General features: G+C 44.5%; 3 protein-coding genes across 3 annotated transcripts in view; 1 reads left to right on the top strand and 2 right to left on the bottom strand.

Annotated features, from left to right (window-relative positions):
• Positions 1 to 19,333, bottom strand: part of LOC115149648 (tripartite motif-containing protein 16-like) — a 1,197,515-nt gene that overhangs the window by 1,143,590 nt on the left and 34,592 nt on the right. The window lies entirely within an intron of this gene.
• On the top strand, positions 1,771 to 8,545 carry LOC115149571 (uncharacterized). The gene is made up of 3 exons (XM_029692527.1): positions 1,771 to 3,086; positions 4,552 to 7,713; positions 7,804 to 8,545. The coding sequence occupies exons 1-3, from the start codon at positions 1,938 to 1,940 to the stop codon at positions 8,461 to 8,463; spliced, it is 4,971 nt and encodes a 1,656-aa protein (XP_029548387.1). The 5' UTR covers positions 1,771 to 1,937; the 3' UTR covers positions 8,464 to 8,545.
• LOC115149570 (NLR family CARD domain-containing protein 3-like) overlaps positions 18,782 to 19,333 on the bottom strand; it is a gene marked incomplete at its 5' end in the record, with an annotated part of 22,288 nt that continues 21,736 nt past the window's right edge. The window contains one exon of the mRNA XM_029692526.1: positions 18,782 to 19,333. This exon is cut by the window's right edge and continues 45 nt beyond it. Coding sequence (XP_029548386.1) covers positions 18,863 to 19,333 — 471 coding nt within the window.

The raw sequence follows: 19,333 nt of genomic DNA, 5'->3' as shown, positions 1-19,333 counted from the left end.
TGCCCTTACAAAACCTTTTACAACTGATTCATCACTGTCATACCTTATAGGGTCCAGAGTTTTACTGGTCAGGTCAACAGATAAGGGCAAACTGTTCCCATCATAGCCCTTGCAAAACCTTTTTACAACTGACTCATCACTGTCATACCTTATAGGGTCCAGAGATTTCCTGGTTAGGTCAACAGATAAGGACAAACTCTGGGCCCCAGGGTAAAAAATTGCCCCCCCCCACTCTGGGACCTATGGTTGCCACCAGTCTGCTTGCCGTTCTCAGTTATCGTCAGGTACTGTATGTGGATGATCAGGGCTTTATTCAGAAATAGTTTTTTTGGCTACTTTGATTTGCCAAGTGGGCGAGATGTGAACTCCGTGTTTATTTTCATGGACAAACTTGAAGTTCTAACCTACGATGGCTCAGCTTCAAGGGAACGTATCTGCTGTTTGTATTTCCAGCTGAGTCCCCTCCTGTTCTATGATTTAACAAGTGATGACCATTCCACTACCATTGTCAACTACCTCCTCACATGAACTGGAAGCCACGTCTCATGTGGCCCACTCATCTACTGGCACATTGTAACGCCCTGGCCATAGAGAGGGGTTTTTGTTCTTTATTTTGGTTAGGCCAGGGTGTTACATTGGGTGGGCGTTCTATGTTCCTTTTTCTATGTTTTTGTATTTCTTTGTTTTGGGCCGTGTGTGGCTCCCAATCAGGCACAGCTGAAGTTCGTTGTTGCTGATTGGGAGTCACACATAAGGAGCATGTTTTTCCTTTGGGTTTTGTGGGTTTTCTGTGTAGAGTTAATCCTGACAGGACTGTTTTGCTATCATCTTTGGTTTATTTTTGTAGTGTTGTCTTTTTTCAATTAAAATTCTAAAGATGAACACATCCTCCACTGCACCTTGGTCTAATTCTGACGACAGCCGTTACAAAGATCCTAGATTATAATGAATCAGATTACATGGAGAGGAGGGGACCTGATCCTAGATCATAATGAATCAGATTACATGGAGAGGGGGGACCTGATCCTAGATCATAATGAATCAGATTACATCGAGAGGGGGGACCTGATCCTATATCATAATGAATCAGATTACATCGAGAGGGGGGACCTGATCCTAGATCATAATGAATCATATTACATGGAGAGGAGGGGACCTGATCCTAGATCATAATGAATCAGATTACATGGAGAGGGGGGACCTGATCCTAGATCATTGTTGCGTCAAAAGACAGGTATTGACATTCAAGGCGTTCTGATTTCAAAGATAAAACACCAGCAGGGGGCGAAAGAGTGTATGCATTGTGGAACCCATCATTAGCTTGTGTTTCCCTGGGGAACATATATACTGGTGCACCTTTGTGATAGCAGGTGGTGAAATGTTTGGTGGAAAAGCATTTCACTGGAAGTCCTTCACGGAAGAGGAGACTCATCCATACACATTCAGCTCATTTAGGATTCTGGAGACTCAACCGGTAGGCACATGGACATTGTTGTGTAAAATTGTTGCAACTTAGGTGTTTATTTGTGTTGAGAATTGAGACCAATTGTCTAATTTAGTATATAGTATAATTTAGATAATGTGACTACATTGAGATTATGTATTTAATTTGAAATGACTTTACTTGAAGTAATGTATATTTATTTTTGTGTTTTGCCTTTAAAGGTTATCAACCTAATTAACTAATTATCAAGCTAACTAAAGAACTAATTAACTAACTAACTGACTAAAGAAATAAAAGAAGTTAGAAGAAAATTGAGTTGTCCCTTGCGTCCTTCAGTCCTTAAAGGCCTTTTTCAAGTTTGGGCAAAGAGCTGCAGTGTGAACCATACACAACTTGACAGTTGATAACCGCGTGGCAGTGAAGACAAAAGGATTAACGGCCTGAAGTCAGGAAAGCTGTCGTCGCAGAGAGGAATATTGACTGACATCTCAACATGGCGGAGGAAGCTCTTGGAATAACAGTGAAGGAGCTGAAGCAAAAAAGAACTTTAGCTAAAAGCACTTTTACCAAGCAGGCGAACTTCCTCAGCAGAGTTGCAAAGCACATGACTAAAAGAGAACTACAAGAGGAGTTCAAGAAGCTCAAGTCGGAGGCGAGGACGGTCAGTGAGACAAATGACGAGTACAGGGCTGGCCTTCTGGCAGACATTGAAGCTGGAACCGATGAGGGTGAAGAAGCTGAACTGAGCAAGGAGAAGCAGAATGAAGTTGAGAAGACGTTCCAAGAATGCGAAGCACGATTGGATGAGGTCAGGGAGATGGTCCAGTCCAATCTATGGCCTAGATATGGCGAAAATGAGGTGAAGTCTGCAATCCATGAAGCCGAGACAGCCTGTGATGGAGTTGCTGAGATACCTGTTACCGCTATAAACAGAGATGGCTTTGAGCTACGGTGGGATAGTGTGGAAACACAAGTCCAAAATGCAATCGCAAGCCTAGCAGAGTGGGAGATGTGGATTCCGGTGGCAGAAAAGGAAAGGCTCGGAGGGAGAGTGAAGGATCTGAAGGCATTCGGCAACAACCTTGAAGCAAGGAGGGCAGGATTTCTCACAGCACAAAGAATTGCAGAAGAGGAGAGAGTCGGAGGGAGAGTGCCGCAGGTGCCCATGGCAGCTCCACAACCGACACTGAGGATAAAGCCAATCTGTCTACCCAAGTTCAGTGGGTATAAAAGGAACTTCCATCGATGGAGAAGAGACTGGGAGAGTCTGCAAAAGCAGGGGGAACCAACAGGCTCAGTCGAGGTAAAGAGGATCCAACTCATTGACAGTATAGATGAGAGGATATGCAGAGGCCTCCGTTTGTCTTCCTACAACACTGCTGAGGACATGTTCAGGGTGCTGGAGAACAGATATGGAAACAAGTCTACAATTGCCTTGGAGATAATGGAGGATCTGGAGAAAATTCCTGCTTTAAGGGCAAATCAGCCTAGGAAAGTTATCGACATGATCCAAACTATAGAGAAGGCCCTGGATGACCTCACGGAGCTTGGAAACACAGGAGCCATCAACAACCCTCTAGTGATCAGATCCATAGAAAGCAAGTTACCTGACGACATCAAGAGGGAGTGGCTTGTCTTCATGGTTAACCTCTCTGGGGTATGTGGGACGATTTCGTCCCACCTACGTAACAGCTACTGGAATTCCAGTGGCGCGATTTCTGAATCGTTAGAAATACTATAACTTCAATTTCTCAAACATATGACTATTTCACAGCTATTTAAAGACAAGAATCTCGTTAATCTAACCCCACTGTCCGATTTCAAAAAGGCTTTACAACGAAAGCAAAACATTAGATTATGTCAGCAGAGTGCCCAGCCAGAAAAAATCTGACACCCATTTTTCAAGCTAGCATATCATGTCACATAAACCCAAACCACAGCTAAATGCAGCACTAACCTTTGATGATCTTCATCAGATGACACACCTAGGACATTGTGTTATACAATACATGCATGTCTGTTCAATCAAGTTCATATTTATATCAAAAACCAGCTTTTTACATTAGCATGTGACGTTCAGAAAAAGCATAACCACCGCAAACTTCCGGGGAATTACTAACAGTTTGCTAAATTACTCACGATAAACGTTCACAAAAAGCATAACAATTATTTTAAGAATTATAGATACATTACCCCTCTATGCACTCGATATGTCCGATTTTAAAATAGCTTTTCGGATGAAGCACATTTTGCAATAATCTAAGTACATAGCCCGGCATTACAGGGCTAGCTATTTAGATACCCACCCAGGTCAGCCTCCACCAAAATCAAATTTCCTATAAGAAAAATGTTCTTACCTTGCTTGTTCTTCATCAGAATACACTGCCAGGACTTCTACTTCAATAACAAATGTTGGTTTGGTCCCAAGTAATCCATCGTTATATTCCAACAGCGACGTTTTGTTCGTGAGTTCTAGACACTATCAGAATGCTTATTCACGGTCCCACGCGTGGCGCATTGGCGTGTCAAAAATGTCTAAATATTCCATTACCGTACTTCGAAGCATGTCAACCGCTGTTTAAAACCAATTTTTATGCCATTTATGTCGTAGAGAAGTGATAATATTCCGACCGGGAGTATGCATTGAGCCTAAACAGCCGAATACAATTTCTCCTCAGAAGCGACTCATGCACGCGCATCATTCAAAGGTCCTCTCAGCATCCACTTACAAAAGGCGATAATATGTTTCAGCCTGAGGCTCCCTCGTAAACCTTCAGGGTTTTCGCGGGCTCTGAGAGCCTATTGGAGCCCTGGGAATTGTCACGTTACAGCTAAGATCCTTACTTTTCAATAAAAAGATGCAAGACGCACGACTCCTTGACAGACAGGGTACTTCCTGCTTGAAACCTTGTCAGGTTTTTGCCTGCCATAGGAGTTCTGTTATACTCACAGACACCATTCAAACAGTTTTAGAAAATTCAGAGTGTTTTCTATCCAAACCTGAACAATAATATGCATATTCTAGCTTCTGAGTTGGTGTAGGAGGCAGTTAAAAATGGGAACATATTTTTTCCAAAATTCTCAATACTGCCCCCTAGCCCAGACAGGTTAATCCGAGGAATAATGTCACACCAGATAATCACTTTGAGAACCTTCTTAAATTCCTGAAAACACAAGAGGAAATTCTTGAAAAACTGGAGCAGCTGGGAGTGAGTGAAAGGCCAGAAAAGAGAAATGCTTGCATGGAGAGGAAATATGCGTCCACGCGGTCCACAATGAAAGGAGGCTGTGTTGTGTGTGGTGATGAAAAGCACAGAGAAAAAATATTATTTTGCAAGCGTTTCAAGGAACTGAAGCCAGTGGAAAAGTTGGCTGCTGTAGAAAAGCTGGGGGCCTGCAAGAGGTGCTTGGTCTGTCATGGAGAAGATGATGAATGCAAAGAGACATACCTGTGCAGGAACAGAAACTGTAAAAAGGACCACCATTTCTTTCTATGCCTGAAGGGAGACTTCAGGAGGAGTGACTCAGAAAGAAGACAATTCAATGTGAGAACGCGGACTGAGGAGCAGGAAGAATTTGTATCTAAACTCTCCCCAGAGATGGCGGACAAATTCAAGAGAGCGTTCACCAATATCACCGCAAAGACAAACTGTGGTGAAAAGACCCAGCTTGGAGAGATTGTGTCAAGTGCAGTAGAAGAATTGCCAGTTATTCTAATGCTGCTCGAGGTAACTGCCAATGCAGGACAAAAAATTGGAACCCTGATCGACTTGGCATCGGACACAAATTATATCACCCACAGAGCTGCCAGGAGATTAAATCTTCAAAGTGAAAACATCACTTTAGTCGTCCATGGAGTTGGGGGGATGGCCATGAAGGTTAAAACCAGAAGATATCTCCTCAGAGTGAGGGTCAAAATGCCTAGAGGCACAGAAAGAGCCCATGAGCTTGTCTGCCATGGTTTGAATGAAATTGCCAGCATCCACAGAGTCATCAAACCTGAGCAACTCAAGAAGTTCTTCCCAGAAGTCAGTCTAGGAGATCTGAGGAGACCGGAGAGCATTGAGCTACTGATAAGCCACCGCGAAGGAAGACTTGCTCCGCAAAGAGTGAAGGTGATTGGAGACCTTGTCTTATGGGAGAGCCCGCTAGGAAAGATTGTTGGTGGAGCACATCCAGATCTGTTTGAAGAAGTCGATATGGCCGCGCACAGGTCTGGAACGCACTTTGCTCGATCCATGAGAGCAACCGCTGTCAAGTATCAAGAGATAACTAAAACACAAGAGTTCACAGCTGAAACCAAAAGCACAGTTGCTCGCAGAGAGTTCTTGGATTGGTGGAAATGGGATAGCATTGGAGCAGCTTGCGAACCGAAGTGTGGAGGATGCCGGTGCGGCAATTGTCAACCAGGAGGCAAGGAAATGACTCTGAGTGAGGAAAGGGAGCTGGAGATCATAAGGAAAGGCCTCACCTACATCAAAGCAGATGCCCACAGTGATAAACCGCACTGGGACACAAAATACCCCTGGATTCAAGATCCAAGTTCCCTTCCTTACAACAGGAGTGGGGTTGAAGCCACCTTCTTAAGAACAGAAAAACAACTCAAGAAAGAGCCAGAGTGGAAAATAGCCTACACAGCTCAAGTGCATGAAATGGTGGAGAGAAGAGCAGCAAAGAAACTCACCAAAGAGATGATTGCCAGCTGGAAAGGACCAGTATGGTATGTCAGCCACTTGGTGGCGCCAAACCCACACTCTGTCACAACACCTGTGCGACTGGTATGGAACAGCAGCCAGAAGTTTAAAGGGGTCAGCATGAATGACCTGCTGCTGAAAGGGCCTGATGTCCTCAATCACATCCGAGCAGTACTACTCAGGTTCAGAAGAGGTGTCCATGCTGCTCTTGGCGACATCAGGAAGATGTACAATTCGGTGTGGTTAGAAAACCTGGAGATGCATCTCCACAGATTTCTCTGGAGAAACACTGAGGAGGAAGAGATTGAAGAGTATGCCATCACCAGAGTCAACATTGGCGATCGACCAGCAGGGTGCATTGCACAACTGGCCATGAGAGAGACAGCAAAACTGCCCATGTTCGCTCACCTGGAGGAGGAACGTAGGATCCTTGAAGAGGATGCCTATGTCGATGACATCCTGACTTCCCATAATGACTTACAAAAGCTGGACAAGGACACCAAAGGAGTTGAAGAGATCCTGAGGACAGGCGGATTCTTCCTCAAACCCTGGGTCCGGTCAGGCCAAAGTGGGAGGCAGGAGATCGTACCAGGAGAACAAGGAGCGGTGTCAGGGACAGTACTTATTCTCCCAAACCAGATGAGGAAAGGAGACAATAAAGCCCTTGGAGTTGGATACCTTGTTGAAGAGGACAAACTGTACCTTATGACTTCAATCAATTTCTCAAAGAGGAAAAAGAAGATGAGAGTTGGACAAAATCTCCTTGAAGAAGAGGTGAGAGGGAAAACTCCAAACCCACTGACGAGAAGAGAACTGCTAAGCCAAGTAGCTAGCCTGTATGACCCAATAGGCCTCGTCACACCTGCCAAACAAAAGGGTGCCATTCTTGTCAGAAAGGCGTTTCAAGAAGCTGGAGGCAAAACTCTGACCCGAAACACGTGGGACAAACCTCTGTCTGAACAATTGAGAGAAGAAGCCATCAAACTGTTTGAGGAGTACACACGTCTTAGCCAAATCACCTTCCACAGAAGCCTCACACCAGTCAACTGGATTGGTAAACCTTGGGGAATAACATTCTCTGACGGAAGTGAGAAGAGCTATGGAGCCGTAGTGTACTTCAGATGGGAAACCGAGCAAGGCATCCAAGTCAGGTTGGTTGAGTCCAAAGCAAAACTCACACCTTTGGACAAAAAGGGGGAGGCAGTGAAAGCTGAAATCTGCGGTGCTGTCTGCGCAGCACGACTTCGAAAGTACGTTGAAAAACACAGTCGTATAGAAATTGAACGATGGCTCCATCTGCTGGACAGTCAAACTGTGGTGGGAGCTATCCAGAGAGACAGTTATGGGTATCAATCTTTCTTCGCGAACAGAGTTGGAGAGATCCAGAAATCCACATCTGTCGAAGACTGGTGGTGGATCCCGGGAGGCCTGAACAGTGCTGACATCATAACAAGGGGGGCAGCCCCGGAAGACCTCCAAGAAGATTCCATGTGGCAAAATGGACCAGCGTTCCTGCGGCAACCCATGGAAGAGTGGCCACAGAAGTCAGCCAAAGAAATTGCAGCTTATGCCAAGGAAGGCATAAACAAACTTCAAAGGAAATATTTCTCTGCAGCACTGACCAGAGCGCAGGCCAAGAGAAACAAGAATGATGTACTTCCTGAAGTGGGAGTTCAGAAGGAAAGTCAGAGTGATGCACAGCAAAGCAGGCAAAATAACCCAGATGAACTTAAGACTAAGATCCGAAGACCACCAGCTGGCTCTGCGGTGACAAAACTGATTGACATCAGGAAATTCAGCAGCCTGACCAGGCTGATCCGAGTCATTGCCTGGGTTTGGAGAGCTGCAACGAAATGGAAAGAAGTGTTGACCAGGAATTCAGCCTCAGATAAACCAAAGTGGGAGGAAATTCTTTCAACAAACTGGAAGTCCAGAGGCAAACAAGCTGTACTCACTGTTGGGGAGTGTGAAGATGCACTAAGAGACCTGTTCCTTGCAGCTCAAGAAGGTATAACCTTTCAAGGCACCACTCTCAACAGACTCGCTGTTTACAGAGATGAAGAGACTGGGCTCTTGGTTTGTGGAGGGAGGTTCAAGATCTTTGATGAGGACGAGACTGCTGTACCAATTCTACCATATGAGGCATGGATATCCACTCTCCTAGCCCAAGAGGCTCATGATGCAAACAATGAAGAAATAGCAGGTACACTCCTCCGGATGAGGAAGAAAGCCTGGGTGATAAAAGGCCGGAAGCTGGCAAAAAGAGAGTTGACAACTGTGTGGTGTGCAGAAAGGCTAGGGCCAGAAAGTGCCAACAGATCATGAGTGACCTTCCACCCGAGCGTATAACACCAGCCAGACCATTTGAGTATACAACAGTGGACTTATTTGGACCATATGAAGTCAAGGACGAGGTGAGAAAGAAAGTCAAGCTCAAGGTGTGGGGAATTGTCTTCTGCTGTATGGCATCCAGAGCTATACACACAGATGTTGTCAGTGACCAGTCAACTGAAGGCTTCTTACTGGCCTACCAAAGATTCACGGCACTGAGAGGGCATCCAAAGAAACTCTGGTCAGATCCTGGAAAGAACTTTGTGGGTGCCAGACCTGCCCTCAAAGAGCTCTACCACTTCCTGGATCAACAAATTACATCTGAGCTTGAAAATGAAGCTTCAAAGCATGGAACAGAGTGGAGCTGGAAGATCCACCCAGCAGACTCCCCTCACAGGAATGGTGCTGCAGAAGCAGCTGTTCGCACTGTGAAGCGGGCCTTGCACAATATGAGAGGCGAAGGACTCTTCACATGGAGTGAGTTTCAAACATTTATGTTCATGGCTGCTAACCTTGCCAATGAAAGGCCCATAGATGCCAGGACTCAGAGCCGGGAGGACTGCATAGAATACATCAGCCCTAATTCTCTTCTGCTTGGAAGGACTGGACCTAGCGGAGACTTAGGAAGCTTTGAGTTTGAAGACTACTCCTACAAACGGTTAAGAGTCATTCAAGCAGAAGTTAACTGGTTCTGGAGGAAGTGGAGTCAGTTGGCTGGACCTAACCTGTTTGTGAGGAGTAAGTGGCACACAAAGCAGCGAAACGTGGCCGTTGGAGACGTCGTCTGGCTTGCAGACCAGAACGCTTTGAGGAGTCAACGCTGACAAGGAGGGCATTGTGAGAGATGCAAATATACGAACCTTCCCAAGTTATCCCATCTCAACTTTGAAGCATGTTTGTGGAGACAAAGCAAAGAAACGTTCAACCAAAATCCCTGCTACAATTCTTCACAGGGACGTCAGGCGATTGGTTGTGTTATTACCTGTAGAAGAGCAGAAGTAAAGCCATCGAAGATGGAGCCGATGTGACCTCCTTGGGTTCAAGAACCAGGAGATCAAGTGGGAGGTGTTGCGTCAAAAGACAGGTATTGACATTCAAGGCGTTCTGATTTCAAAGATAAAACACCAGCAGGGGGCGAAAGAGTGTATGCATTGTGGAACCCATCATTAGCTTGTGTTTCCCTGGGGAACATATATACTGGTGCACCTTTGTGATAGCAGGTGGTGAAATGTTTGGTGGAAAAGCATTTCACTGGAAGTCCTTCACGGAAGAGGAGACTCATCCATACACATTCAGCTCATTTAGGATTCTGGAGACTCAACCGGTAGGCACATGGACATTGTTGTGTAAAATTGTTGCAACTTAGGTGTTTATTTGTGTTGAGAATTGAGACCAATTGTCTAATTTAGTATATAGTATAATTTAGATAATGTGACTACATTGAGATTATGTATTTAATTTGAAATGACTTTACTTGAAGTAATGTATATTTATTTTTGTGTTTTGCCTTTAAAGGTTATCAACCTAATTAACTAATTATCAAGCTAACTAAAGAACTAATTAACTAACTAACTGACTAAAGAAATAAAAGAAGTTAGAAGAAAATTGAGTTGTCCCTTGCGTCCTTCAGTCCTTAAAGGCCTTTTTCAAGTTTGGGCAAAGAGCTGCAGTGTGAACCATACACAACTTGACAATCATAATGAATCAGATTACATGGAGAGGGGAGACCTGATCCTATATCATAATGAATCAGATTACATCGAGAGGGGGGACCTGATCCTAGATCATAATGAATCATATTACATGGAGAGGGGGGACCTGATCCTAGATCATAATGAATTAGTTTACATGGAGAGAGGGGGACCTGATCCTAGATCATAATGAATCAGATTACATGGAGAGGGGGGGACCTGATCCTATATCATAATGAATCAGATTACATGGAGAGGGGGGGACCTGATCCTATATCATAATGAATCAGATTACATGGAGAGGGGGGACCTGATCCTAGATCATAATGAATCAGATTACATGGAGAGGAGGGACCTGATCCTAGATCATAATGAATCAGATTACATGGAGAGGGGGGACCTGATCCTAGATCATAATGAATCAGATTACATGGAGAGGAGGGACCTGATCCTAGATCATAATGAATCAGATTACATGGAGAGGGGGGACCTGATCCTAGATCACAATGAATCAGATTACATGGACAGGAGGGACCTGATCCTAGATCATAATGAATCAGATTACATGGAGAGGGGGGACCTGATCCTAGATCATAATGAATCAGATTAAATGGAGAGGGGGGACCTGATCCTAGATCATAATGAATCAGATTACATGGAGAGGAGGGACCTGATCCTAGATCATAATGAATCAGATTAAATGGAGAGAGGGGGACCTGATCCTAGATCATAATGAATCAGATTACATGGAGAGGGGGGACCTGATCCTAGATCATAATGAATCAGATTACATGGAGAGGGGGGACCTGATCCTAGATCATAATGAATCAGATTACATGGAGAGGGGGGACCTGATCCTAGATCATAATGAATCAGATAACATGGAGAGGGGGGACCTGATCCTAGATCATAATGAATCAGATTACATGGAGAGGGGGGGACCTGATTCTATATCATAATGAATCAGATTACATGGAGAGGGGGGACCTGATCCTATATCATAATGAATCAGATTACATGGAGAGGGGGTCCTGATCCTAGATCATAATGAATCAGATTACATGGAAAGGAGGGACCTGATCCTAGATCATAATGAATCAGATTACATGGAGAGGGGGGACCTGATCCTAGATCATAATGAATCAGATTACATGGAGAGGAGGGACCTGATCCTAGATCATAATGAATCAGATTACATGGAGAGGGGGGACCTGATCCTAGATCATAATGAATCAGATTACATGGAGAGGAGGGACCTGATCCTAGATCATAGTGAATCAGATTACATGGAGAGGGGGGACCTGATCCTAGATCATAATGAATCAGATTAAATGGAGAGGTGGGACCTGATCCTAGATCATAATGAATCAGATTACATGGAGAAGGGGGACCTGATCCTATATCATAATGAATCAGATTACATGGAGAGGGGGTCCTGATCCTAGATCATAATGAATCAGATTACATGGAGAGGAGGGACCTGATCCTAGATCATAATGAATCAGATTACATGGAGAGGGGGACCTGATCCTAGATCATAATGAATCAGATTACATGGAGAGGAGGGACCTGATCCTAGATCATAATGAATCAGATTACATGGAGAGGGGGGACCTGATCCTAGATCATAATGAATCAGATTACATGGAGAGGAGGGACCTGATCCTAGATCATAGTGAATCAGATTACATGGAGAGGGGGGACCTGATCCTAGATCATAATGAATCAGATTAAATGGAGAGGGGGGACCTGATCCTAGATCATAATGAATCAGATTACATGGAGAAGGGGGACCTGATCCTAGATCATAATGAATCAGATTACATGGAGAGGGGGGACCTGATCCTAGATCATAATGAATCAGATTACATGGAGAGGAGGGGACCTGATCCTAGATAATAATGAATCAGATTACATGGAGAGGGGGGACCTGATCCTAGATCATAATGAATCAGATTACATGGAGAGGAGGGACCTGATCCTAGATCATAATGAATCAGATTACATGGAGAGGGGGGACCTGATCCTAGATCATAATGAATCAGATTACATGGAGAGGAGGGACCTGATCCTAGATCATAGTGAATCAGATTACATGGAGAGGGGGGACCTGATCCTAGATAATAATGAATCAGATTAAATGGAGAGGGGGGACCTGATCCTAGATCATAATGAATCAGATTACATGGAGAGGAGGGGACCTGATCCTAGATAATAATGAATCAGATTACATGGAGAGGGGGGACTTGATCCTAGATCATAATGAATCAGATTACATGGAGAGGAGGGGACCTGATCCTAGATAATAATGAATCAGATTACATGGAGAGGGGGGACCTGATCCTACATCATAATGAATCAGATTACATGGAGAGGAGGGACCTGATCCTAGATCATAATGAATCAGATTTCATTGAGAGCCGGATATATATAATATACCCTACAATTTTTTTCTATTTAATATGCCATAAACTATTGTTTTTTTTAACAGTTTCATAAAATCATTGTAATTAACCTGTTTGGGCTAGGGGGCAGTATTGAGAATTTTGGAAAAAATATGTTCCCATTTTTAACTGCCTCTTACACCAACTCAGAAGCTAGAATATGCATATTATTGTTCAGGTTTGGATAGAAAACACTCTGAATTTTCTAAAACTGTTTGAATGGTGTCTGTGAGTATAACAGAACTCCTATGGCAGGCAAAAACCTGACAAGGTTTCAAGCAGGAAGTACCCTGTCTGACAAGGAGTCGTGCGTCTTGCATCTTTTTATTGAAAAGTAAGGATCTTAGCTGTAACGTGACAATTCCCAGGGCTCCGATAGGCTCTCAGAGCCCGGGAAATAACTGAAGGTTTACGAGGGAGCCTCAGGCTGAAACACATTATCACCTTTTGTAAGTGGCTGCTCCGAGGACCTTTGAATGAGGCGCGTGCACGAGTCGCTCCTGAGGAGAAATTTTATTCGGCTGTTTAGGCTCAATGCATACTCCCGGTCGGAATATTATCACTTATCTACGAGTTAAATGGCATAAAAATTGGTTTTAAACAGCGGTTGACATGCTTCGAAGTACGGTAATGGAATATTTAGACATTTTTGACACGCCAATGCGCCATGCGCGGGACCGTGAAGAAGCATTCTGATAGTGTCTAGAACTCACGAACAAAACGTCGCTGTTTGGATATAACGATGGATTATTTGGGACCAAACCTACATTTGTTATTGAAGTAGAAGTCCTGGCAGTGTATTCTGATGAAGAACAAGCAAGGTAAGAACATTTTTCTTATAGGAAATGTGATTTGGTGGAGGCTGACCTGGGTGGGTATCTAAATAGCTAGCCCTGTAATGCCGGGCTATGTACTTAGATTATTGCAAAATGTGCTTCATCCGAAAAGCTATTTTAAAATCGGACATATCGAGTGCATAGAGGAGTAATGTATCTATAATTCTTAAAATAATTGTTATGCTTTTTGTGAACGTTTATCGTGAGTAATTTAGCAAACTGTTAGTAAATTCCCCGGAAGTTTGCGGGGGTTATGCTTTTTCTGAACGTCACATGCTAATGCAAAAAGCTGTTTTTTGATATAAATATGAACTTGATTGAACAGACATGCATGTATTGTATAACACAATGTCCTAGGTGTGTCATCTGATGAAGATCATCAAAGGTTAGTGCTGCATTTAGCTGTGGTTTGGGTTTATGTGACATTATATGCTAGCTTGAAAAACGGGTGTCTGATTTTTTCTGGCTGGGCACTCTGCTGACATAATCTAATGTTTTGCTTTCGTTGTAAAGCCTTTTTGAAATCGGACAGTGGGGTTAGATTAACGAGATTCTTGTCTTTAAATAACTGTAAAATAGTCATATGTTTGAGAAATTGAAGTAATAGTATTTCTAACGATTCAAAAATCGCGCCACTGGAATTTCAGTAGCTGTTACGTAGGTGGGACGAGTTCGTCCCACATACCCCAGAGAGGTTAACGAGATTCTTGTCTTTAAATAGCTGTAAAATAGTCATATGTTTGAGAAATTGAAGTAATAGTATTTCTAACGATTCAAAAATCGCGCCACTGGATTTCAGTGGCTGTTACGTAGGTGGGACGAGTTCGTCCCACATGCCCCAGAGAGGTTAACTTAATCATTATGACACACCCCTCTCTATTGTCATTGGTTGCACTAACTGCACTGTTCGTCTACATAACCTGGTTCAAGTATTGATGACATCACCCTGAAGAAGGCACAGTGATGCTGAGACGTTGGTAAATACCCAATACATTACTGGGAGTTTATATATGGCGTGTGGGATTCACTTTATTTTGATAGTTTATAACTCTTATGTATGTGCCATCTTTTTGTGTTTTTCAGGCAGCCAGGGAAAGAACTGAAAAAACTCACTAAAGAGTCAAGACAGAGACACCAGAAAGACCCAAGAAGACTTGGACGCAGCATCAGAGGACAGAGAGGGATGTTCAGAACTCACTCAGTCTGGTCAGTTGGTGAGGGTAGACTTGGAGGCTGCTTACCTGACATGGAGGAAGTCCCCCCTCCTCTCCCCTACCTTCCCTATACCCCCTCCTCTTCCCTACCTTCCCTATACCCCCTCCTCTCCCCTACCTTCCCTATACCCCCCTCCTCTCCCCTACCTTCCCTATACCCCCCTCCTCTCCCCTACCTTCCCTATACCCCCCTCCTCTCCCCTACCTTCCCTATACCCCCCTCCTCTCCCCTACCTTCCCTATACCCCCTCCTCTCCCCTACCTTCCCAATACTCCCTCCTCTACCCTACCTTCCCTATACCCCCTCCTCTCCCTACCTTCCCTATACCCCTCCTCTCCCCTACCTTCCCTATACCCCCTCCTCTCCCCTACCTTCCCTATACCCCCCTCCTCTCCCCTACCTTCCCTTACCCCCTCCTCTCCCCTACCTTCCCTATACCCCCTCCTCTCCCCTACCTTCCTTATACCCCCCCCCCCATTGTGTTGGACCATCATGTTTATTTGTTTGAATCTTGTCTTTGTTTGTGATCAGGTTAGAAGAGAATGACTCCTCAACCCAAGAGGCCCTGGAGCAGCTGTGATCAGGTTAGAATAGAATGACTCCTCAACCCAAGAGGCCCTGGAGCAGCTGTGATCAGGTTAGAAGAGAATGACTCCTCAACCCAAGAGGCCCTGGAGCAGCAGTGAGAGAGCAGCAGTGTGGAAACATTTGGGGAAATTTAAAGAAGGTTTCCTGGTAAAGAGGATTGACTGTTATGTAAAGGGTCAGAGTCACTGATGGGACAAAATATTAAGGATACCTTCCTAATATTGAGATATACCTGGTCAGTTTGTCATGGAAAGAAAGGTGTCCTTAATGTTTTGTGTAAATTACATAATAATTATACATTTATGGATTGTTTTATGTTGCCTTTTGTTTTCTCTTTATTCAACCTGCCATCTACCCACCTGGGGACTGAGGGTTATGAGAGAACCCCCACATCACTAGCTTCTCTTTATTCAACCTGCCATCTACCCACCTGGGGACTGAGGGTTATGAGAGAACCCCCACATCACTAGCTTCTCTTTATTCAACCTGCCATCTACCCACCTGGGGACTGAGGGTTATGAGAGAACCCCCACATCACTAGCTTCTCTTTATTCAACCTGCCATCTACCCACCTGGGGACTGAGGGTTATGAGAGAACCCCCACAATACTAGCTTCTCTTTATTCAACCTGCCACCTACCCACCTGGGGACTGAGGGTTATGAGAGAACCCCCACATCACTAGCTTGCATGTTCTGCAGCCTTGAAAAGATAAGGAGGGGACGACTGGAAGGCAGGTTGGCATTTATTGTCATGAATCTTGTTCTGGAGGCAGGTTGGCATTTATTGTCATGAATCTTGTTCTGGAGGCAGGTTGGCATTTATTGTCATGAATCTTGTTCTGGAGGCAGGTTGGCATTTATTGTCATGAATCTTGCCCTGGAAGCAGGTTGGCATTTATTGTCATGAATCTTGCCCTGGAGGCAGTTCAGCAAAGTGGTTACTAGCTGGCACAGGCACAAAGTAATACAATCAGATTTTAATCCTAACCTCAACCCTAACCACACTGCTAATCCTTCCCTTAAATTAAGACCATAAAACAACATTTTCCACAGCCAATTCTGACTTTGCAGCTGACATATCTAGAGGAAATTGCACAGTTCAGCCTCCAGGTCAAGATTCATGACAAACGTCAACATGAGACAGGGAGAAGCAATGTAAAAATCAATAACGAAATTGTTTTCACAATTAACATGCTTTTTCTTGTTTCAAGTATGTTTTATTATGAAAAGTACAATATAACCATGTATACTTGTACAACTATGGAGCGTATGTCCACATATAATTGTACAATTTGTTTTTCCAACATAAAAGACAAGAAATGATCACATTGGTATTTTAACGGTGTTATTGTAAGAGTTTAAATGTTTAAACAGAGGATACATCTAAACCAGGATAAAACAAGTGCAGTATGTTCTGAGAATGTTACTTTAACGTCGACTCATAACGTCACACTATAACTTCATGGGAGTCTTGTGGAAAGACTGCATGTTGTTTTGGGTGGATTGAGTGACGTCTTCATCAACATTTTGCAGAATATTCCTGTAATATTTTCACCTCTTGTCGGCTGCAGACATTCATAAGGAGTTCCAGTAGTTTATTTGCCATTTGCAGGTATTAAAAGTAATACATACATTGTAATTCCTTGTTGGATCTCTCTCACATACAGGACAGTACATACCAGAGGAGGCTGCTGAGGGGAGGACGGCTCATAATAATGTCTGGAACAGAGTGAATGAAATGGAACACATGGAAACCACGTGTTTGATACCATTCCACTTATTCCACTCCAGCCATTACAAGCCTGTCCTCCCTAAATAAGGTCCCACCAACCTCCTGTGGTACAAACACAAACAGTAAAATATATCATAAAAAATGAAAAGTGGTAAAAGATCAGAAAATATTACAAGCCTGTCACGTGTGAGTGTCCAGTGTGTGTGTGTCAGTGTTTATGTGTGTCCAGTGTGTGTGTGTGTCCAGTAAGTGTGTGTGTCCAATGTGTGTGTGTTTCCAGTGTGTGTGTTTGTCCAGTGTGTGTGTGTCCGTGTGTGTCCAGTGTGTTTCCAGTGTGTTTGTATGTCCAGTGAGTGTGTTTATGTGTCATTCCAGTGTTTGTGTGTGTGTGTGTGTGTGTCTGTGTGTCCAGTGAGAGTGTGTGTTTGTGTGTCCAGTGTGTTTGCCCAGTGTTTGTGTGTATGTGTGTTTGTCCAGTTTGAGTGGGTGGCCAGCGTGTGTGTGTGTGTCCAGTGTGTGTGTTCAGTGTGTGTGTGTTCAGTGGGTGTGTGTTCAGTGGGTGTGTGTGTGTGGGTGTCCAGTGAGTGTGTGTGTGTGTGTTTCAGTGTGTGTGTGTTCAGAGTGTGTCCAGTGTGTGTGTGTTCAGTGTGTGTGTGTGTCCAGTGTGTGTCCAGTGTGTGTGTGTTCAGTGTGTGTCCAGTGTGTGTGTGTGTTCAGTGTGTGTCCAGTGTGTGTGTGTGTTCAGTGTGTGTGTGTGTTCAGTGTGTGTGTGTGTGTTCAGTGTGTGTGTGTGTGTTCAGTGTGTGTGTGTGTTCAGTGTGTGTGTGTGTGTGTCCAGTGTGTGTCCAGTGTGTCCAGTGTGTGTGTGTGTGTGTCTCCAGTGTCTGTGTTCAGTGTGTGTGTGTTCAGTATGTGTGTGTCCAGTGTGTGTGTGTATGTCCAGAGTGTGTGTGTGTGTTTCAATGTGTGTGTGTGTGTGTGTGTGTGTGTGTGTGTGTGTGTGTGTGTGAGTATGTGCCCAGTGTGTGTGTGTGTGTGTGTGTGTGTTCAGTGTGTGTGTGTGTGTGTGTGTGTGTGTGTGTGAGTGTGTGTGTGTGTGTGTGTGAGTATGTGCCCAGTGTGTGTGTGTGTGTGTTCAGTGTGTGTGTGTGTGTGTGTGTGTGTGTGTGTGTGTGTGTGTGAGTATGTGCCCAGTGTGTGTGTGTGTGTGTTCAGTGTGTGTGTGTGTGCCCAGTGTGTGTGTGTGTGTGTGTGTGTGTGTTCAGTGTGTGTGTGTGTGTGTGTGTGTTCAGTGCGTGTGTGTGTGTTCAGTGTGTGTGTGTGTTCTGTGTGTGTGTGTGTGTTCAGTGTGTGTGTGTTCAGTGTGTGTGTGTGTGTTCAGTGTGTGTGTGTGTTCAGTGTGTGTGTGTGTGTGTCCAGTGTGTGTGTCCAGTGTGTGTGGGTGTGTCCAGTGAGTGTGTGTGTGTCCAGTGTGTGTGTGTGTGTGTGTGTGTGTGTTCAATGTGTGTGTGTGTTCAGTGTGTGTGTGTGTTCAGTGTGTGTGTGTTCAGTGTGTATGTGTGTGTGTGTCCTGTGTGTTTGTGTGTGTCTAGTGTGTGTGTCCAGTGTGTGTGTGTGTCCAGTGTGTTTGTGTGTGTGTCCAGTGTGTGTGTGTGTTCAGTGTGTGTGTGTGTTCAGTGTGTGTGTGTGTGTTCAGTGTGTGTGTGTTCAGTGTGTGTGTGTTCAGTGTGTGTGTGTTCAGTGTGTGTGTGTGTGTGTGTTCAGTGTGTTTGTGTTCAGTGTGTATGTGTGTGTGTGTCCTGTGTGTTTGTGTGTGTCTAGTGTGTGTGTGTGTCCACTGTGTGTGTGTGTGTGTGTGTCCAGTGTGTGTGTGTGTGTGTCCAGTTATTATTTCAGGGACACTGAAGAGCCAACATAATAAACCCTAAATCCTGGATAGAGGGGCTCAGTGAATGTGGAGGTGAATGTGATCAGGTGGGTCAGTGTGTCAGAGGAGGCTCTATAGAAGGACAGAGTGCCGGCTGGCCAGTCCAGATACACTCCTACTCTGTGGGAGCTGGAGGAGGGGACGTCTATGGTAGTGGAGTTATTATTATACCAGGCAGAGTAACTGTTGTCATCGCAGAACAGACTCCAGGACTTGTCATTGTATCCAAGACAACAGTCCTCACCCCTTCCTCTCCTGCTGATTCCTTTATATGTCACTCCTATATCAGCCCCCCCACTCCACTCTGCCTCCCAGTAACAGCGCCCAGTCAGACCCTCTCTACACAGCACCTGTCTACAGTCCTCAAATCTCTCTGGGTGATCAGGATACGGCTGCTTCTCTCTCCTCCATGTCACCTTTCTGTTCTCCTC

This window comes from Salmo trutta, chromosome 15 (genome assembly GCF_901001165.1).
Source record: "Salmo trutta chromosome 15, fSalTru1.1, whole genome shotgun sequence".
Classification (NCBI taxonomy): Eukaryota; Metazoa; Chordata; class Actinopteri; order Salmoniformes; family Salmonidae; genus Salmo; species Salmo trutta.
The sequence above is the reverse complement of the archived record's forward strand: the minus strand, read 5'-3'. Positions and strand labels throughout refer to the sequence as shown.